Genomic DNA, 22966 nt, shown 5'->3' with positions numbered 1-22966 from the left:
TTTAACCCTGAATTATTGTGACAAATGACCTGGATAATCTAGCCATAAAAATGCACTTTACTGCAGTAAAATAAAATTAACAAGACAATCTTACATCTTCCAGTTCATTAACAATAACCAGTCTAATTGTGCTTTTGTAGTTTCATCCACTAACAAACTACTTAACCCCTCCAAAACCATACCCTCTAAATTTCTCATCAATGTTATCAATAACCTAAAGATCAGTAGTGACGCACAAAGAATTGTAGCTTTTCTGGATCTCACTCCTGAATTCAACACTGTTTATCCTGACATTTTAATTCAAAGGCTGCATGGCACAGTTGGTTTAATAGAACAGGTTCTTGATTGGCTTTCATTTTATCTAAAGGGTGGAAATTTTTATGTTTCAAATGGCAATTTACAACTTGAACAACTCAAAATTTAACTAGGGGCTCAAGGGTCTGTCCTTATTCCATTGCTGTTTAACCTTTACATGCTCCTATTTAGTACTGCCATAAAGAATAACAATATGTCCTACCAATCTTATGCAGATGACACACAGTTGTACTTATTTTTTTCCTCTGATGAGCTATCCTCTGTTCACAAACTAATGATTTGCATTGATGACATTAACTACTGAATGCCATATTACTCGGCATCATTCTGCACAGTGATCACAGTTTTGATCATTTTTGATAATTACATCAATACGAGAATTACGAGAATTGCTTTCACTCACTTAAAAAGACATATCCATGGTTAGAAAATTTCTATCTCAAACTGACTCTGAGAAACTGGTCCATGCATTCACATCAAGAAGGTTAGATTATTTTAAGGCAAAATTATCCAAACCATCAACACTTTAGCTGATTCAAAATGCAGCAGCCAAAATCATTACATATATGTGGAAAGTTGAGCACAAACCAAGCATTGAAGGCACTTCATTGGCTCCAAGTGCAATACAGAACCTTTAAAATCATTTTAGTAGTTCATAAGCCCCCCAGGGAATCTCTGACTTGCTCACTGTTTACAGTCCAGTCAGCCCTCAAAGGTCACCAGGTGCAAATCCTTTAGCTGTTCCTAGAATTAGATCTCAGTGTACTGAGGGTGCTTTCACTTACTGGGGTCCTTTTCTTTGGAACAAGCTGCCTGCTGACCTGAGAACAATTGCATATGTGCATTTAAAAACAAACTAAAAAACTTTTTTTTTTTTTTTAAATTGAAACAGGCTCAATAAGAGTTTTTTGGTTTTATTGACTTTATTTTGCTCATATATATATATATATATATATATATATATATATATATATATATATATATATATATATATATATATATATATATATATATATATATCGTTGCCTTTAGCCTTTATTCTAAACCTACACAGGTTTTTATGTTCTTCTGTACTGAGCACACTGAGTTTGCAGGTAATTAAATGGACTACAAAAATACAGTTGCCATTGCAAAATGTAAAATAAAACGGAGTTGTATATAATATGACATTGACCGCAGCAATTTCCTAATGTTGTAAACCCGCTCAACATTTGGCAATAAAACCCTTTCTGATTCTGATTCTGATTGAAATAAAACAAAAAATCGTAATCATGTAAAGTTAAAAATGCGCATATATGTATATACACGCTCACTATTTTTTTTTATTAAAAAATAAGACTGTGGTCTTACTTTCTAAATAAGAAGAGCCAATTCTCCACCCTACAGCTTAGAAGCCGCAGGAATGTCTCTGCGCATCTATTCAAAGGATTAGGGTGAGCCTTTCGGGAGGTTCTGTACGTGGCAGCGCTTTCCTCCCCTCTCCGTACTTTTCATAACCCCTGGGTGCCAAGTGGATTTGCGTCCACATTCTCAAACGTGACTATCCCGTTTGAAAGCCACGAGAATGAAGGTAAGCTGACATTAAATGCTGTCTCGGATTAGCTATCGCACAAAATGCTGTGTAGCATTACATCACGGCTGAGTCCTTGAGCTCGCATGCCTCCCGAACATGCTGGGATGGTTGTCAATCGTGGGTCCAACAGGCTTCTGTTGTTTTTTTAGTGCACCAGATTGTACAGACTATCAGATTCCCAAGGTTAAAGAAAACACAACATGTTATTCAGTGAGGTTTGTGTTCATTCCCGGTTACATTATAATGCGAGACACAGCTGAGTAGCAAATGTTCCACAGCGGACAAGGAGAAAGTTTTGAAAGTTTGCGCGAAACTTCGTGACCGAGCATCTCACGCGTGGATGACATTCTGTGTTTTACACACACTCACACACACACAAGTGTTGGGAATTTCTAGAAACAGCCGTCCCGGGCTGACGTCACTGGGACGGCTCCTCTACTCTGGAGATGGTCTGCACACTCGGTCGCGGGGGAAGAGTGAGTTTTGCTCATCTTTACCTAATTTCTGCTCTCACGCAGACACGTAAGCAGCGTAAGATTGGTCTGATGTTAGCAGTTATCGACACATATTCCAGCCTCGCGGAGTTACATTGTTTCTATTTCATGTACCGCAAACAAATCACCTCTAGCTCTGCACCTAACGATTATTTTGATCGCTATTGGCTTTTAATATGCCAAATAACCATGTAAAACGAATGGGATAGCAGTGGCAGTTAAAGTACTTATACAAAATCCAAAAATATTAGTTTCATCTAATGTTAGAGTAATAAAAAAGATCAATTTACGACACTAAGGAACGTGCAGCTATCAGATATATATGTGTCTTTGAAAATTACGAAAAATTGTTAGTTATCAAAACTTAAATAACTTTAGTTATCCGAATAAATCATGTAAAACCGCTGAATGCTTATTATACTCACATTAGATTCGTAGAAATAGGTCACACAGGGCTGTTATATGTAATTGCAATATAAATTAACTCCCTTTAAAGGGGGTGAATTCACTGTGGCTGCCTACTGTTCACTGGGTTCAAAAGATTAGGTCTTGCATAGCTCCAAAAAAGGGCTTTGTTCTCCCTTAACAAATGGCACAGCGTCACTAAATACACTGGCCTGGTAGCGTGATGCCCTGCAGTGATTTATGCATGGTAGAATGCAAATAATTGTCTCTGGCTGTTATGGGAGTGTGTAAAAATGGAAGGTAACAAATAAATACATCTGCCAGCTGCATAAACCCAGAAGACAGGTGACTCTTACTAAATAAGCTGCAGCCACTGTCCTGATCCAACTGTTTTCAACTAAACTGAATGCTACAACTGTCTTGCTGTCAAGTAGGTAAAATCCCCAAATAAATGCAAAGATAAAATATATTTTGTTTTATTTAATAACTTATTAAATTAGGGTGATTTGGGTTATTATTGAGCTCCAGCAAACTTGCCTTAATATAAACCACAGTAGAAGTCAGTAGTTTTCCATGCTTTTCCTCTGGATAATGTTTCCATGGTCAGCAGAACATGATTGGGATCTTGGATGAGGAATGCTCTCTTTCCATATCAAAGTAGGGGATGTGTCATAAGTAGTATTTCCATTGATTTGCTGACCACACAAAACCACAAAATTGCTCCACTTTGCTGACCTCATCCTGTGACGTTTAGTGGAAGTGAAAGTGCGAGTGGCTATAGATGAAAATGAATGAAGGGGTTGCCCGCTTATACTAAAAGCCCTGAAGAATTGAGCAAATTGTTAGTACTTTGTCAGTAAGGATCTTAAAAAACACAAACCGTAACCAACCTAAGCTGGGTGTTAAAGAGGGAAATCTCTTTTTTTTTTCCTGCCCACAGTGTAATTTGAACTGCACAGATTAGCAACGATCACCAGGTTGACTCTGGAATTTTTGTTCATTGCTGGAGGATAGTTCTGTGTCTTAAGACTGATGGCCATTGATTGCCTGGGCACGTTCACCTGTTCTGGGTATGGTACGTGCAGATGCTGTATGCGGTGCACCGTGTAACATGCATGTGACGTGGTTATGTGTCTGTCTGCGTGTGGCCGTTGAGTTTGATCCTATTTACTGATTACATCAGTCGTTAAAATATCTGTTAAACATCAACTGCTTGCTTTTCTTCTTAGTGCACCAGAGTGGAAAAAATTGGCAAGTACCAGGCCTTTTTTTTCTTCTTCTCTCTTTTCAGATTTTAGTTTTCTGGCATGCAACTTCCATTTTTTTGCTTACATGCAAAGATAGCTGCATTTACTCCCATCTAGGTTTATCAAACACTGGAATTTGGTGTTTGGGGCCAAAAATCTACTCAGAAATGAATTTCTTTTGGGCTCTTCAACTTCTTTCTTCCTCATCCATAATTCTATTTAAACTATTCTGTTATGTTTGGGTGGGCGATGTCACTGTTTTCAACATTGTGGAATATAATTTTCCAGAGGAATTGTACAGATGTCATCATTAAATAAATAACAACACGTGATCTACCTTGCGTGACCCAATTAAATGTGTGACTGATTACAAAATGGTTGGGGTGCTCATTGGACACACTTTCCATCTTGGAGTTATAACAGATTTAGCGTACCAGACTTGAAGTAGCTGTGAGTGGACAAACATTCACAACATTCACACAACAGTCAGAGTGAAAAACAGGGTGCAGAGATTAATAAGTGGCACTTTTTGCCTTTTAAAGTGATCCAAACATATGGGCTTTTGGCTAGAATGTCCACCCGTGCTGTCATGGAGCATATGTCCTGCAAACATGAGCCATTCAGATTCAAGGTTAGGCTTCAGGGGAAAAACTAAACAAAATTTGGTAGAAGTATTTTGCAGCAGTGTTGAAATATTGCATCATTCAGACTGCTCCGTCCTCTTTGCACAAGCCCGAGGTCATAAATGCTTAATTTTTTTCCCCCTTGTTTGTATTTCTTAGAAATGAAATGTTTATATAAACATATATTAAATGAAAGATATTTTATCTTTGCACATTGATATGTTTAATCTTCTTCCTCTTAAAACTCTAATTTATTTTAGTGTTTTCACCAGTCGGACAGATGTTGCATAGACCAGCCATGCTTGTTGTGTTTAGTTTTTCTCAAGTATGTAAAGTCCCATAGAAGAGTAGAACAAGATGACCACAGAAGTTGAACGTTTTACTCTAAGTGCAAACATTTGCTCCTAATAGGAACCCCTGCCCCACTGCAGACCTTGCATCCTGATGTCTTTGCCAGAGACTGTGTTGCTTTGGTTCCTTATCTCACTTACAGAGCCACTCCTCCATGTAAAGCAGGAAAGTCTGAACAAACTCAACCTCAGTATGAACTGGCAGAGATACTTTTAGGCTATTATCATTGAGTTCAGGCCAGTTTTTCAAATGCTCAACATTAAAACTGATGCTCCTTAATGCAATGGCAAAATGTTGAAGATCTGCCTGCTTTCTCCTACCTACCTCGGTCTGAGATGCATGCACACAACTTTGGCCTGTGTACAAAGTGCAGCTGTGCATACCTGCACTCTCGGGACCTCTCTGGACATCCTAGCCTGTCCTCTCCCCCTCATTTTACTTTCTAGAAAAACCCGACACCACTCGAGTAGTAAGTGTACCAGTCCTCTTTTTCAGGAATGTTGCCACCTGCAGAAACAGGCCAGACTCTGTTTGAGCTGAGCAATGATACTGGCTGTAAATTACAAGGCGAGAGAAGCAATCGTTTACTTTTTAGTTTGAGACTTTGGGGATGATTATCTAGCCAGTGTTTAAGCCAACTCAAAATGCTTAAACGTAACACACAAGAAGCTGAATTTATACTGCAAGGAATATATTTATTAATATATATAGTCTTAGTAATGCACACAAAGTTGCATTAAAGAATGTCTTAGCCTTCTTTCTGAGTTCAGCATAAAGGTTTTCAGCCAATATACATCTGTCAGCTCAGCATAAGGCTTGTGCTTTTTGTCAGTCGTGTCACTCAAATGCAAATATATTTATTCTGCATACAATGCAAATTTAGTCACATTCTTTGTGAACTGATTTAAAGCTCTCATACATTCAGGAAGAGACAGTGAAAGTTTTTTTTTTTTCTGTGTTTCAAAAACGTGGAACTTTTTCTTTTAATCCCAAAATGAACAGTGCGGCTAAATGTGTGCTGCTTCGTCTCTCCTGAATCTTGGTCCAGTCATATCATTTTTTTGATCATTTGGCTACAAAGTTACACCCTCTGTGGTACATTCCAGTGTAATAGCTGTAATTGTAAATGTTAAAAGAGAAGATGAGGAAAAATAGTTCTTTCCTATACACGTTAAGGAGATTTCACAGCCTTTCTTCAGTCGCGCCTGCTGTAGATTAGCATCGGCATGTCTGTGTCAGATGTTTACCCCATCAGAAGAATCAGGATGTCACATATGAGCCACATTCCACCTGTGTTTGCGTCACACCATCACTGGCAGACAGATATGGTGCTTACACACTGACATTTATTTCCTGTAAATTTGTTATACTTGTTCCTTTTGGACATCATGTTGCTTTCTTATTGTCACTGTAGAAAATCACTGAATTTGCCCAGAAGGTGTCAGTCAAATAGTTTCTCTTTCCAGGAGGTTATTAAGCTATTTCTTTACTCAAATTTATTCAAACATCAATGTGTCTGTGCTTGCAGTTAGAATTATAGATGTGTACGTTTTAAACATACTGTAGTAAACAGTCATCAGTGCCAAGTGATGTTTTAAAAACAGAAGGAAAGGAGAAAGTAGCACACAGTTGCTTTTTACAGTCTTGGACTGATGTTACTTCTACTTTTTCTGCTCAGCCCTGTAGCTGGCTCCGATACTTAATCCTCATAACACTACTAATGCATTGTGGCAAAGTCTGCCATTAATAAACACTGAGGTTTTGTGCCTTATTGTGTTTTATTTAGTGTGTCAAATGCATCTAATTGCATGGAAATGTAGGTTATATTTTTAAAAGCAAGGCACGTAAGTAAGTAAATAGGTACATAAGATTATCTTCAGTGCATGAGCTCATTTCCAAAATAAATTTTCTGGTTGTCATGTTGAATTGTAGAGCAGGAGACTGAAAATGAACTTATGCCGACCTGGCGCGACCCTGATGGAAAGAGAAATGAGAAAATTACACACATAAACATATTAAAAATATACTGTTCAGTTACAGCTGTGTCCCCTATTTTTCCCTTCTCAGTGAGAACTGGGAACAATAGACCATGACTCATTTGTAGGAAACGTGCTGGAAACTTTTGAGAATTGTTTGGCGATCTGCAAATTTAGTCTGGAAACACAGAGTCAGACTTGGTGTAACACAAACTGAAAGTTTGAAACTTTTTATATATGATACGCTTACAAATTGTGTTAAACGGCTTTAAGGAGGAATACTTCAAAAAAGACACTTTATTCATAGAGATTTATAGAAAACGGTGGATAAAAAAAATCGTTTTATATGCTTTATAATGTTCAGCATAACTAGTTTATTTTGCGTGCCACTGTGACATGATGTGATTATGGTTTTTTTTTTTAATGTAATTGCAGGTTACTGAACAAGGCAGAATGAGCAAAGTCCTGCTTTTTGTCTCCTCGGTCCTGCTCTGTTGCTGCCGGACCACACGGGCAGAGATCTTTACATCCATTGGTAGGTTTACTGGTTGTCAGGGCAGCTAGTCCACTTATCACAGTGTCGCTGCCTCCTTCACATACTGAAGTGTCCTTGGGCCTGACTCTTAAAAATGAGTCAGGCCGATCGGTGTCCTGTGTGTGAGAGAGAGAGAGAGAGAGAGAGAGAGAGACTGGTAGAATTTGACAGACATTGCTGCTAACCTGTATTGCCTCCTTTTTGTCCTATTATAAGTCAATGGGTAATAAAATTGTGGGGAAAATCCCATCTTTTGGAAGGCATCAAAATAAAATGAATATGTTCTATAAAAGGTCAAGAGAACAAATAGAAAATAAAATATTAGTATCTGTTCCAACAATTATCCTCAAGCAGATTTGCAAACTTTGTCAGTTCTTTAAACATTTAGTGTTAGAATCCAGAAACTCTAGAAAGCATTGGTGAGTGAGCCTTTAATCTGTCATCAGGTGTTTGGAATTACTTGGGACTCATTTACAGGACTTGCATGAATAGTCAATCATTCATTCAATTGATTAATCAAACCAAGCCCACGGGTCAAGAGCTCAGTGCTACTCTGGATTTTAAAAAAAAAACAATCTTGATTGATGCCTTACTAATTACCTGTGTTGTTTTTAATCAAATCGGCCACGTTTGACCACAATAATAGGATGCTGAATTGCTCAAGAATGTACATCTGTGCTTTTCACTTTGTATTAAATGGAGGATGTGGCCAGAAGAGGACTAATAATAACTTTATAGAGAAATAGTTGTGGTACATAGATTCCTCTTTCTTTCTTTCAAATCAGTGCTCAGATATTCAACATGATTTCCGTAGAAATTAATCTCTTGAACCACTTTAAAAGGGAAAAAAAGCTTTTCTTACACAATGCCCTTGATTTGTGCAATCACAGAGACATTGCTGGCATACAGAAAATGCTTTTTGTATACAATATGTGTCACATCGCTCAACTGGTTAGTTCTTATTGCTTGGAAAGGTATACTGATGTGCTGTTCTGTTGATTTAATGCACTTAGGTGGTCAGATATGCTGTTTGCATGCAAAAACAATGCAGACTTGTCATCCTCTGTCTTTTAAAACTTCTGTTAAGCTAAGCAATCCAATGAGGATGTTTACTAAGCACACTACACCCCATCTATCTCTTCCAAGGCTCATGGGTGGGTGCTTAACTGTAATTTTGCTGAGTAATTCTATAGTATTAAAGCCCCGCAGTTTTTGGCTGAAGAGTTATTTTCAGCCTAAGTCTGAGGGGAGTGGTGGGGAGAAAGTGTTACCAGAAATAGACTCATTTTTTTCTTTGGCTTTTAAAGCAAAATACAACAGAAAAACATTTCTATAGCTTTTTGGGTTGTTTTTTTTACTGACTCCTCAAACCAAAGTACCTGACAACACGTATTCACATATTTCCACGCACACTAATACAGCTTTTTATAATACAGTCTAACCAATGTGCCTGTCTTACAGCTAATATTTATTTACCCATTAACCTAATATCCCTGTGTTCATTGTGGGAGCAAACAAGAGTGCCCAGAGGAAAATCCCACATGGAGAACATGCTGAACAAACAGAAAGGTCTCTCGACCGTCTGATCAGCAGGCTAAGCGCTGCACCGACATGTCATCAAGTATCGCTTGATGGAGTTTTAATGTGAAATGAGTCATTTTGTCTCAGAAACACTAAACCTGCAAATTGCTTGAAATTGTAATAATAAACAAGCTGATGTTGACTTTATCCTCAGTGAAACGTCTAATTTACCTTCATATCTGTGTGTGTGCCTACAGGCCAAATGACAGACCTGATCTACACAGAAAAGGAGCTGGTTCAGTCTCTGAGGGAGTACATCAAAGCAGAGGAGTCCAAGCTGGCCGCTGTAAAAAGGTACATTCTGAACTCTCAGATATCACCCCATATTAGTCTGTTTATGTGTGTTACTTTTCCTTTAATCCGTTCTCACATTTATAGGGTAAGTTGATATGAAGTGTATTGTCTCTCTATAAAATGTGTAGTAGAATCACCCTGTATCCGTTTCTTAGCTGGGCCAATAAACTTGATGCCCTGACCCGAGTGTCCACCGCTGACCCAGAAGGCTACCTGGCTCACCCAGTGAATGCCTATAAACTGATGAAGAGACTCAACACTGAGTGGTCTGAACTGGAGAGCCTGGTACTTCAGAATCCCGCTGATGGTAAGGATATATCTCCAAAGCAGTATTTTACTAAAGGAGCACTCGTGAAGTGCCCTGATTTGAACTCTGCTTGGAAAAATTAGGATGTTTTCTGTGTGGTCTGTGAGATCTTGCAGATCATCACGTGCATGCTACAATCAGACAAAGGGGAAATGTTTTTTAAATAGTGCCTACCTCTGTGTCTAGAGCAGTTCATTTGCCACTTTACTTATTGCATGTTGCAAAATATAGAGAAATACCTCAGTGTATGTTTTCTTGGCCAAATCTGTATGTTACCCTTTATTAATCCCAAATCAATAGCATTCTTTTAATGGCTTTTAAAGCAAAACCCAACAGGAAAAACTTTTCTAGTTTTTTGTAATTTTACTGACTAATCAAACCACTCTACCTGGCAACCCGTATTCACCTATTCTATGTATTGTCACCATGACACAATATATACAGTAATATATATCTCTCAGCATAACCAAAAGGCAAGCAGCACAGAGCAAATATAAGCTCCAGAATGGATGTGAGGAGAATGAATGCAGCTTTTGCTGGGGAGTGGAAATGTTTACTGTGCTGCTTTGTCCACATGCTGTGATCAAGAACAGAGCTTGTCATGTTTTAGCTGCAGCTGTTCTTCATATCTGCATATTTTGGCAATGAAGAGTGTGTGTGTCTTTGTCTCTGTGCACTTGGACCTGAAAGTGTGTACGTGTTTAGACACAGGACCATATCTGTGTAAGGCAGATAAACTTAGCATATGTGTACAGAATTCAGTAACTGTGTATTGCACGGTTGTGATGCTATTGTGTAGTACAGTCTGTGAAGAAACGCAAACACACAGAGACTGACTAAAAAGGCGAAGACACATTCCAGCTACACCTTTAGAGCTGGTACATCTAGATCAATATGATGTTGCTGTTCTGCATGTGTAAGTAAACGATTAAGTACCAACAAGTTAAAAATGACCCAAATTTGAATTATATGTGAGTGTTGTGAGTGTCATGTGATACATGCAAATGAGATGTACAGAAAGACATTCTCACTTTCTGTCCAGGGTTCGTCTCCAACATGTCCGTACACAGACAATATTTCCCAGACGAGGAAGATGAGACGGGTGCAGCCAAGGCGTTGATGCGCCTGCAGGACACGTACCAACTGGATTCTGAAGCCTTCTCCAAAGGAAAGCTGCCAGGTAAGCAAGAAGTGTGTGTGTGTTGAATATAAAAAAGCATGAAAATATCACAAAGGGCAGAGTAAGTTAAGCATGTCATGGAAAAGTAATTAATATTAAGTTAATAAATAACTTAATAATTATTATGTTATTTATTAATAACTTAATAAATGGTGCACATTTAAAAAAAAAAGTGGTATGTCTTAAGTACATTTTGTTCAGTCATTTAGTCTTACTGAGTGGTTTCCATCAGGTGTGCACTCGAATGCTGTACTGACCGTGGATGACTGCTTCGACATGGGAAAGACGGCTTACAACGATGCAGACTATTACCATGCCGTGCTGTGGCTGCAGCAGGCCTTGAAACAGCTGGACGATGGCGAGGAAGCTGTGGTTTCCAAGGCAGACATTTTGGACTACCTCAGCTACTCTGTTTACCAAATGGGTGACCTCCCTCGAGCCATTGAACTGACGCGACGGCTTGTAGCTATTGGTAAGACACAACATAGGCAAATGAAGCGTTCTTCCTGCACACCAACGCTCATTACACACACACACACACACACACACACACACACACACACACACACACACTCTATTTCCAGCCTGAGTCGGACAGAGATGTAGTCTTCCTTGTAAATATAAAAACTGGATGAATGGAGTTCATGGGACACATGTTTAGATCAAATGTTTTATGTAAATATGTTTAAAGATTTAAGTCTTTTTCATTTGTTTCTAATTACACCTTCTTCTACAACTCAATTTCTCTACTGTGCTGTAATTAATAGTTTGCTTTCTTCTGGTTTCACTAGTTACTACAGTTCACTCTCCTCTCTGACTGTTGTGGTGCTCTGTGCTCACCACAGTAGCTGGGAGTTGTCCATTCGAGAAAAAAAAAGTGGCCTGTGGGTTTAAACTGTTATTTTAGCCTCTGTATCACAGGCTCTGACAGCTATAGGTCACAGGCTACAGCTGCATTTTTAAGTTGTGGTATACTTGTTTACTTGTCAAGTGAAATGAATCGAGCTGTTGTAGAGGTGAAACGGTATGCCATCAAGTGCGGCAAAAATATCCTGCAAATAGCACCTCATACAGAAATACTCCAGTATGTGACTCGCCCGTAAAAGTGGGACGCAAATGTACAGCATGAAAACACATTTCTCGGACATTTTCCAGCACATACCTGGCTATTTATATACAAGACAGCACATCTGAAATGGAGGAGAGAAACATGATATTCTCACTGTCTCATAACCTGCAGTAATATTAATTCTATCAGGAGATCCTGAGGTTGTAGTCATTCTGGAAATTTCCTAACTAAATGTGTAATGCTGTAAGCGCACATGCTTACAGTCCTGTGTAAAACTACACCCAGCAAACTGCAAACACATTAACACCCTAGAAGAACCACAACAAAATCAACATGTAGGATAAACAATAACTAAAATACACTTAAAGTTTCTTTGTTTCTGTAAATGAGCTGACTTTGCTGCTAAATTAATTAGGCTTCAATGAAGAGGCACTACCTGCAAATTCCACAAGAGGGTGCACTTTTTCCATTATTTAACTCAGTTACTTTAGTAACTCAACAACAAATAACAAGAAGAAGACACAAAGGAGAAGTTTTTTGATAATAGTAGGTTTTCTTAGTGTTGTATTCACTAAGAAAATCTTCAAGATTAAAAAAATTTGAAGTTAAAAATACTCATAATTGTTCTGTTGCTGGCAAATGAGTAAATGCAGTTATATCACAAAGTCTTAACAAAATAAAATAGAAAACAGCCAGATTTCAGGGTTATTTATTTGTTTGTTTGTTTGTTTTCAGTGTCTACCTACTATGACTACTGTTTGAAATGTGTTATTAGCACACACGGGATACGGCTCCAAAGTGTTTCATATCATCACGTTCTTCTACCTCTGCTAATCACTTTTGTTGTATTGACAGATCCCAGCCACCAGAGGGCAGGAGGAAACCTCCGTTATTTTGAGCAGCTACTGATGAAGCAGCTCCGTGAGATGAACCAAGACTACCAGCCTCCATCTGAGGAGCCCATTCAGCTGGGAACCTACAGTAGACCCAAAGACCATCTCCCTGAGAGAGAGTCCTATGAGGCTCTGTGCAGAGGAGAGGGGATCCAAATGGCGAGTCATCCTGCAGACTCTATTTTGAGTCGCTATTTTGTGAAACCAAATCCTAAATTGAATATTTATGTGTTTTCATTGATTTTTATGGACATTCATTGTTAGGCTGTTTTTCTGATGCTATGTAAAATCAGCACTAGCCAAGCCAAAAACGTCAGCCCTGATTTAAGATGTATTTAATCCTGAAAAGCAATACATAAGAAACTAATTTTGACTCTGTTGCAGATTTTTCTATGTGCAAACTATAACCAAACTATAAAGGAGGATTAAAGTATAATTGTCCAAACATGGTGATTATTTGTGCACAATAAGAGCACAGAAACTTTTATAGACAACAACTGGAAACCTATTGCATAATTAGATGTGTTTATTGTCAGCAGGCTGAATCAAAAGAAACTGGATTCCATTAGTGTTTTTACTAGTGTATGATTTAGTAACCCTTTTGGTACCTAAGCTACAACTCTTGCTTTAAACAACAAAATTAGGCCGCTCTCTGTATAAACAAACAGGAACACAGGAAAAACCACACGCACGGAGTACAGAGTCATTTACAACAGAGATAGTTCTGTAGTCTATTTAAGTTTAGACGCTTAAAATGATGAAGAGGTCAGTCAACCCTGCTACCAAGCTCAGATACCTGTGCTACTATGAGGCTGCATTATAAATGCATGGCACTGCACATTGTTTCCATTAAAGTTAGTTATAAAATTGAAAAGAATGGCAAAATTAAAAATTTTCTTTGTTATTTTTACTAGACTGAAGCAAGGAGGAGCCGTTTGTTTTGTCGCTACCATGACGGGAAAAGAAACCCTCGTCTTCTGCTGAAGCCTGTTAAAGAAGAGGACGAGTGGGACAGCCCCCACATTGTGCGCTACCTGGATTCGTTGTCAGATGAGGAGGTTGAGAAGATCAAAGAACTGGCAAAACCCAGGGTAAGACAAGAAGCATTTAATAAAATGGAAACAGAATATTTTCTTGCTGACCACCATTAAAATATTTAATTACTTTAAAGGTTAATGAGACTAATGCACAGGAGGAAAGCTTTTGAACATTACCTTCTTACAGCTGCTGATCGAGTGCACGTTCTTTGTGTTTAAAAACTCATTCAGGCTAAGCTGTACAGAGCAGAACGTGGACTTTAAAAAAAAAAAACAACTTTTATTGCTCGGCATATATAAATAAGAAATAGTTGTAAAGTATTTAAGATTAACAGTTAAGAGGGGATGAGAAGAGTGGTACCACAACGTAGAACTGGAATGGTTGGATTAACTCTTCTGTTTAATGTTTTATTTCTTTCTGTTCTTATGTTTTATTTATTTTTTTCAAGCTTGCAAGAGCCACTGTCCGTGATCCCAAAACAGGTGTCCTGACCACAGCCAACTACAGAGTCTCGAAAAGGTAACGCATCCAGGAAAAAAGGATCCTTTGGTTTTGTTTTGTTGTTTTTAGTTTCTTTAGTTATGACGGATTCCAGGAATACAGTAGCTTGTATCCTCCTGAGGCTGGATTTGGGTCTCTTGCTGGTCTTGAACCAGCGATACTGCATGTGTCAAGTGAATGATGCTGATGGTCCAAACATATTTTAATAGGACAAAATCTTAATAGCTTCACTAAATGGACTGGTTCTTATATAGTGCTTTTCTACTCTACTCGTGTACTCAGAGTACTTTATACAACAAGGTCAGAATAAAACTGTATCATCATTTGTTGTATATCCTGTCTTGTTTCTCTAAATTGCGAATTGTTTTTAAGTGTGTGTGTGTGGGCCACATTTAATACTTGTTTGTTTATTCAGTGCGTGGTTAGAAGGAGAGGAGGACCCCGTCATTGACAGAGTCAATCAGAGAATAGAAGACATCACCGGTCTCACAGTAGAAACTGCAGAGTTATTGCAGGTAATGGAGTTTATTTCACACATTTGATATTTAGCCTAACCTGTGTAACTAGTGAGTGTTGACTCAGTAAGTCAAAAATCCTACTCAGACACTTAAAAATACTGTTTTTACCCTTTAACTTCAATAGATGAATGATTGGTGCATTCACTTGACAGAATATGTTTTTGTTTTGTTTGTTTTGTTTATTTATTTATTTTTTTAAATTACAGCATTTCTCTTAACCAGATTTCAATAACCCAAAGTAGAGTTAATGATATATGAATAGCCTCTAAATAATTAAGTCTTCACTTCAGATGTGCCTGTGCACCATCACTTCTTTGGATCCATTTTTCCAGCTGAAACCGAGATTATCGAAACTACAAAGAAATAGTCCAACGGGAGACTTCGGTTATGTCTTTTATTTCTAACATCTCTGTCTCTTTGAGAGCTAGTTTTTACATTTACTCCAATTCTACACACACAGGAGCATTTAGTTTCTGCGAGCCTTAAAGTGACTGCATGTAATATGTGGATGGGCGTGATTAGTTGTCCCCATGTGCAGAAAATTAATCACAGATGAATAATATGAAGTAATTTTATAATGAAATGTCACTTTCTTTCAAGAGGAACAGGTAAGCATGCCTATCCAGTTCAGATGTTCTTATCTCATCATATAGTTTTTCATATCAGTGTGCAGTCCCATATGAAATCAGAGATAACTGTACTCCTAAAGGTTCCACTAAGACTGGTGACTTTGCCAAATCGAGGCATTAACCCCAGATAATCACTTACAGCTTTGACCATGTTTACATTGTACATCTGCTTTATCTCACAGCAGCCTGTGGGCTCACTCTATGGGGTTCCTTTTGAGTTGCTCATACATTTTACATATACTTACTGTACTTTATTTTAAACTTGTAAATTAAATACTAACTCTTAAATAATGGAAGAAAAAATAATGATGCTGTTACTTTTACGTGATTTGATCTGGTTTATTTAAGAGTGTCTTTAGATGATTAGACGAATCCAAACCATCGCTATTCCATAAGTTGGATATTTTCTGTTTTCATAGTTTCTAAGGGAGGTATAGCAATTCTGATTGAAGTGCCAAATTCACTAGAGGACAGTGGTCAGAGCTTACTCATGAAACCATCAAACCGATACTGAAAACATGCAACAGCTTCACACACAGACATGTACTTTTAAAAGTAAAATTCATATTTATACAAGCTATAAATATGTTCTATATGAATTAATAATAACCTTTACATGGCTTTAAATACAAACAAACAAACAAACAAACAATAATAAAAACCCCTCTGGCACATAATGTGAATATAACCAAACAAATGAATCAAGTAAAAAATAAAGACAACCTTTGACAAGGTTGCATGAATAAAAGTTTCTTACTCACTAAAAGTATTGTAAAGGAGTTTGCAATGTTAAAAGATGAAATATAAATAATTGATAAAAAATATTTTCAAAAGTCTGTTAGAAATAATGATGCAGAATTAGCTGGGATAATTTCCCTTTATCAATTAATTATTTTTGCCATTACTGAGATTTGTGGCTTCTTGATTTGTAGTCTTATGTAGTGTAGCTTAGTTGTTTTGCACAAGTTCAATGATACACAGAGCAACAGCATGAGTTAATAATTCAGTTTTCAGTGGACAGGAGAGTTTATTTATCACCTCTATCTAAGGGTCATTTTTGTCATTGGCTGACCAGGTTGCAAACTATGGCGTGGGAGGACAGTATGAGCCACATTTTGACTTCTCCAGGGTAAGTTCACTTTTTATGTGAAAGTTTGTGTGCACTGTGGATGTGAAAACTGCTGTGGTTTGTCTTGGCATGCTTCCCACATTCCAAAGCTTAACTTAAATATGTCTTACTTGTGAACAGAATTACTTGTGTTGCAGAATGACTAATACATGAGTGTGTATATATGTGTGTGTATACTAGGGGTGCAACGATACACAAAATTCACGGTTCGGTTCGGTTTGATACTTTGGTGTCACGGTTCAATATTTTTTCGAAACAAAAAAATTTTCATGCTTTTTTAATTTGTCATTTATTTAAAATTATAAATATATATTTTAACTCAAACCTACAGTTTTTTTTTTTATTTAATGTTGCTGAAACAACAAAGGCATAAAATAATAAATCTATCTGATCGAGAAATCCCTCATCTTTGGAAAAGAGAGTTTATTACAGAGAAATGGCTCTTTCCAAAATAAAAGCTATACTATACGCTTCTTCTGGGCTATATTCTCAGCAGCATATTAAACATATCAGGTCCCCATAAGGAGAATCATGTGCTAACGGCTGTCTAAATGACTCGGGTAAAGTTTGTAGCATGCGTGCTAGTTGGGTTTTGTCTGCTTCCTCTTGTCTTTGCACTAGGATGATAGGATGATGTCGGAGTAAATGTGCAGTCATATTCATTGTGTTCCCACTAGTGCTGTCAGCGTTAATCTGAAATGACGTTAACGCCACCACATGGCAAATCTCCGTTAACGAGCTACCATGGATCGCCCCGTGCATGGGGCTGGACAGCATCAACACGTTAACGAGCAAACTGCGCTAACGCAGTAGTTCCCACCCATGTAATTGAGCATTGAGTGGCACATCCGACATACTGTTTTACTTTAGTCCATGATGCGCTTACCTTCAGGGTCATACTTCACATGAAGACCAAAATAGTTCCAAAGGCCAGATCTGAATGAGGGTGGGGGAGGTTAAATTTGCCATGTTGCAACGAGCTTAGCTTCTGTCTTGCTAACTTGCGCTGCGCTCGGTGGATCTGCGCTCGGCAGTGCAGCCTAGGCGAAGTAGTCGAACGCAAATCCACTAAGCGCTCAACACAGACAGCATCATCAGAAAAGTTGATAAAATAAATTTTGTATTGTTCAATACATATGCGTACCGAACCGAAAGCACTGTATCGAACGGTTCAATATCGATACGAGTATAGTTGCACCCCTACCATATGCATATATACCTTTTTATTTTTCCAATTATGTAGTTGAGGGTAATAATGCGCTAAATAATAAGAGTGATTCTCTTCTATTCACTTGAAGACATAATGCAATAAATATATAAAAAGGTGTCTTTAACTCAAATTAACGCAAAAAACATAAACGTCTGACAAATAACAGATAAATAATACATTTTATTTGAATGTAGTTTGTGCCCTTAATGGCAGGCTCTAATTTTGAGTCTATTTGGTGATCGGTTAAATAAACATCTGTTGCAGCGTCCTTTTGACAGCAACCTCCACGTCGATGGAAATAGACTTGCTACCTTCCTAAACTACGTAAGTAATGTGCGTGCAGTTTGTTATTATGTATCTTCACTCTTAAATTTTATCTTTATAGAAAGATGAGCCAGATGCTTTCAAAAGATTAGGCACTGGAAATCGTGTGGCGACTTATTTAAACTACGTAAGTATACGTATCTGTTCACTGCTGATTGAAGGCAGTGGTGGCCGTCTCCTGGCATCCACTCTCCATCGTTTCATTCCGGCTTCATGGGCATAAGCAAAAGCTCTGGCTCAATGTTGGACTTGGATTGATTGACTTTCATAGATTAATTCACCTGCAGTGTGTTGTCATAATTTTTAAGTTCACAATCAAGAATTAGTGCAAAAGGTTGTAACATTTCTTTGGCAATAATACTGAATAATATCAATACATAGCAAAATTATGTTTACCTGTCAATCAGTTCTGGTACATATTGTAGAGAGTTTTGTTGTCCGTGCGCCATTAACAGGCCGACAAAGAACCTTGTTTTGTTTTTTTGTTTTTTCTTTTGCCTTTGCTAACACTGAGCTGTCTATGAGACAAGATTTTAATTTTGAATGATGTAGAGCATGTAGTGTATGGATTGCTGCACCCCACCTCCGTTCACGGTTTAAATTCATACATCATACATGTACATGGGGTGGGCGATATAAACGATATACGATAGAAACGATATAAATTTGGCCAACGGTAGAGATTTTGACTATACCGCTCTATCGCGATAGCGCACGTTGATGATGTCATCAAGCTGCGCCTGTTTTGGTCGAAAGCATCGCAACGGCTACAACCATTATCATCTGCAAATTATGCCGACAGTCATAGCAAAGAGATGAAGCACTTTTGAAATATGGGGAAAGCCAAAAACTGTGCTTCCTCCACTTCCGTAACATTGATTCATTAATGTTGAATTCTCTCGCAGCTGCTCTATTCCCATGTTGTCGCAGTATATTAATAACTAACCTTGTACTGTGGATGAATAATCTCAGTTGTTCTCCTGATTGAAGTTTGGCCCGTGTATAGCATCCTGCTATGCGATTGCATTTGTCCCTAACCACCAGAATCCCTCACGTTAACTTTTATCGAGTGGAAAAAAAGTTGGCGTTCATCCTCCAGCTTCACTGTGCTAATATTATGCTAACATAACTGTGTCGCTAGCAATCACGTAGCACAACATTATATACCGGGTAGTCCAACTTCAGTAACCCTGCAAATGCCACTGCTGTTTAGTTTCCTGTCTTCATTTATGTTGGAAGTGGTAGCAGATCTGTACGTTTGAATTAGTTTCAAAAATCTCTCAGCCAGAACATGGTGTCATGTTTAGGTTGAAACTAGCGAGCTAACTTCCTGTTAACTTCTAACTCCGTTAAATTTAATAACTTCTGTTTTCATGGATGCCTGGATGTTAAACTTACTTGTTACACCTGGTAAAGCAGCATCGCTGATGATTTTATTAAAGATGAAAGAATTTAGACCATTTTTAACTCTCAGTGTTCGTTTGACTTTGGGACCTGAAGCGGACGGAGTTTTGGACCCAGATTACTCCGAAGCTCCTCACTACGGCAGCCATAATGCTCTGACAATCCATCAAGCAGTGCAGCTTACCAAAGTTGTACTAAAACATTTTTTAACAGATTTCTCCTAGCCCAAATCGGTTCGAGGTCAGTAAGCACAACCAGAATTCATACATAAGGAACACTCTCAATTTTTGAGAAAATTAAAGGATTTTAAGTGTGCCTTATAGTGTGGAAAATACGTTATACAGAAGAAAAGAATATATCGCGATATATATCGTTACTGCACATGCTTCAAATTATATCGCGATATGAATTTTAGGCCATATCGCCCAGCCCTAATCTATACCGTAAATTGGTAACAATTGGTAAACAAGTTTAAGGATGAAAGAAAACTAACAGCATTGAGGGAAGAACTTCACAACATGAACAATCACACTTTTTATTTTTTACGTAACTTATTGAGACATGGCGTAGTATGGAATAGCGTCTTACGAGAAGCCAGTGACCACTAGTGATTATAAATGATCTTGTCTTTTTTCAGATGAGTGATGTTGAGGCAGGAGGTGCCACAGTCTTCCCTGACTTTGGAGCAGTAATCTGGCCAAGAAAGGTGATGATATTTTTATGTTTCTTTGATTGTGAGCGAGCTTGTGTGAAGACTGGCATTATTATTCCCTTTGTATTGTCTTTTTATTTTATACTACTGCTATCATCAGGCTATTAGCGTTTACTTTATAGTTAAACAGTTTTTTAACAAAATCAGAAATAGTCACGATCTCACAAAGACAGCTGAACAAACACAAAAAAAAAAAAGATTTTATAATTTTTTTTTTTTTTTAAAGCTAATTCAAGTCCAGAATTATTTTGGTGCCCTTGACTTTTTACCCTACCATGAGCAGTAAGCCATTTTTACTCAAAGTACTTTTAAACCTCCTATTTACTGGACACTCAACTTTATCGTCATATTTGCTTTCTAATTATTTTTCCACAGGGAACATCAGTGTTCTGGTATAATTTGTTCAGGAGCGGCGAGGGAGACTATAGGACCAGACATGCAGCCTGTCCTGTCCTAGTAGGAAGCAAATGGGGTAAACTGTAGTTCAGATTTATAAAGCCACATTTGTGATTCATCAAATAGGTTTGGAAACGGCCACGTTCTCATTATACATAAAGACAAGAAAACAGAAAACAGGAGGTCAATGACAATTACAGCTGCACAATAAATAAAATATTTGATATCTAATATTTAATCCAGTTGGTCCTGGTGTGTTCTTTGGTTTGTACAGAATTTTTAAGTGCTCTACTCTGCAACCACTATCACTTCAAGTATGTGAATTAACAGGTTCACAATTCAAGATGTTATTGCAAAACATGAGGCAGCATTAGAGAGGAAATGAAACTAATAATGATAAAACAGCACTATAATAAGCAAAACTAATTCCCTAATACAATGTAAAAATAACATTTTATCATTTCTAGCTTTTCCATTTGTACAAGTATAAATATTGAATTAATTATAAATAAGAGAAGAATCCAGCAGGCTTAAATGTGGTTTACGTTAGGTACTTGAGATGTGCAAGCTTATTTACAAAAAAGTATGATTTAAAATGTCAAAAGCTATTAGACAGCATGTTCAAGCTGCTTTACTTGGTTAATTTTATTTGTCTTGTCTTTTTATCAGTCTCAAATAAGTGGATTCATGAGCGAGGTCAAGAGTTCAGAAGACCCTGTGGCCTGACAGAAGTGGACTGAAACTGACTCTACTCCTACACAGCACCCATGCTATCTTGCATAGATAGAGCGCTTTAGGTTGAAGTTGTAAAATGTTGCTTTTTTTGTTTCTTTCTTTGTTTTGTTTTTTTGTGTGTGTGCTTTGTGTGTTTGTTTGTTTGTTCTATACATGGATTGCATTTTGTGAACTGACTCACCCACTCACTTGCTGGTCAGTCCAGTCTGTGTGTCCACTGCTCTGTTTATCATCCAGTCCCAGAAGATGATTTTTACAAGTCTGAGTGGGAGGTTTGAGATTTTTTTGGTTTTGTTCGTATTTGTTGTTTGTTTTTGTTTTTTTAAACTGAAAAATAACTCAGAACTTTGTTGTGCATGGTCATGCCACCCACACATCATTAAATGGGCAATTTAAATTAAGAATGAGAAACTGTGTCCTGAAATGGAATTAACAAATAAACACTGAAAAAACACAAAGCTGTATTTTATGTACGATTTTTTTTGGGTGGTTTTTCCAGTATATGTACTTCACATATATATTTTATAGTGTTTAAATTAAGAATTGCTTTAAAACCTGCATAGGTTGGCCGTGATTCTTGCCGACCTCAGGACCGTGGCCACCTAGTGCACACGGCCACCAGGTGTTACTGTGGATGATCAGGTCATCCAAGAAGGCAGGATATGCAGCATGTGGAGGCCATGATGCGTTTCAAAATCGTGATCTATAAGATTTGTACGTTGGGCACCTCTAGCCCCAGTCCATCTCTTTCATTCACCAGGCTCACCAGAGAAGTGGTTTCAGGGATAACTGGACCACTCGAGATCTCCAGAAGAGCACAGTCCTACGAACAGCAAAGATACAGTGCAGGACCCTCAACTTCCCAGGCCTTGGGTAGAGAACCTGAGCTTAAAGGGTAATGACTGCCTACAGGGATGAGTCGGGAATTTATATATAGAAATAGATAAAGTATTGAACACATCACCAGTTTTCTAAGTAAATGTATATTTCAAAAGGTGCTTTTGACATGGAATTCTCACTAGATTCTCACCAGATGTCAGTAATAATCCATCTAATCCACGCATTAGAAAGCAATCCTGCCACTAAGTGTAAATCATTATCAGCTGGTTCAGTCCAACTGATGGGCTATGAAAATTACCAATGTTTCACACACAAGAAGCATCTAATGATGGGTTAAACCAGTGAGTTCTCTCAAGACCTTGGCACCCTCATGGTAGCAAAACATACTGATGGTGTTGGTTATTGGTTAATTTCTCAGCTACTGAAGGTTCCAGTGAGCACTGTTGGGGCCATAATCCTGGAAGTGAAAAGAACATCAGTTCACCAAACACACCCAAGGAAACTCTCATTTGGTTTCAGAGAAGGAATTAAAGCTGGTGGAAGCTGGCCAGTCACCTGAATCCACAGAACAGTCAGGATTTAGAATAGAATAGAGTAGCCCTTTATTGTCATTTTATATGTACAACAAAATTATGGGTGGTCCACGCCCACTGTGCAGGAGTGGGAAAAAGTATAAATAGTTTGTGT

At 37.9% G+C, this 22966-nt stretch overlaps 1 protein-coding gene across 5 annotated transcripts in view; it reads left to right on the top strand.

Moving 5' to 3' along the window:
• The window catches only part of p4ha2 (procollagen-proline, 2-oxoglutarate 4-dioxygenase (proline 4-hydroxylase), alpha polypeptide 2), a 43869-nt gene extending 21972 nt beyond the window's left edge, over positions 1–21897 (top strand). Inside the window, exons 1-15 of one of the 5 annotated variants that reach the window (XM_014414212.3) lie at positions 1728–1885; positions 7420–7519; positions 9298–9394; positions 9550–9701; positions 10744–10881; positions 11114–11353; positions 12806–13002; positions 13758–13934; positions 14330–14400; positions 14798–14897; positions 16605–16658; positions 18254–18319; positions 20234–20302; positions 20684–20780; positions 21374–21897. In XM_014414212.3, the coding sequence (XP_014269698.3) occupies positions 1880–1885; positions 7420–7519; positions 9298–9394; positions 9550–9701; positions 10744–10881; positions 11114–11353; positions 12806–13002; positions 13758–13934; positions 14330–14400; positions 14798–14897; positions 16605–16658; positions 18254–18319; positions 20234–20302; positions 20684–20780; positions 21374–21444 (1635 nt within the window). In that variant the 5' untranslated portion in view covers positions 1728–1879 and the 3' untranslated portion in view covers positions 21445–21897. Of the gene's footprint in view, positions 1–1727; positions 1886–2265; positions 2365–7419; positions 7520–9297; positions 9395–9549; positions 9702–10743; positions 10882–11113; positions 11354–12805; positions 13003–13757; positions 13935–14329; positions 14401–14797; positions 14898–16604; positions 16659–18132; positions 18320–20233; positions 20303–20683; positions 20781–21373 lie in introns of those variants that run through there. The other 4 variants (XM_004561732.6, XM_076889347.1, XM_076889346.1 and 1 more) reach the window with 4 other exon arrangements.
• The last annotated feature ends 1069 nt before the right edge of the window (positions 21898–22966 follow it).

This window comes from Maylandia zebra, linkage group LG10 (genome assembly GCF_041146795.1).
Source record: "Maylandia zebra isolate NMK-2024a linkage group LG10, Mzebra_GT3a, whole genome shotgun sequence".
Classification (NCBI taxonomy): Eukaryota; Metazoa; Chordata; class Actinopteri; order Cichliformes; family Cichlidae; genus Maylandia; species Maylandia zebra.
The sequence above is the reverse complement of the archived record's forward strand: the minus strand, read 5'-3'. Positions and strand labels throughout refer to the sequence as shown.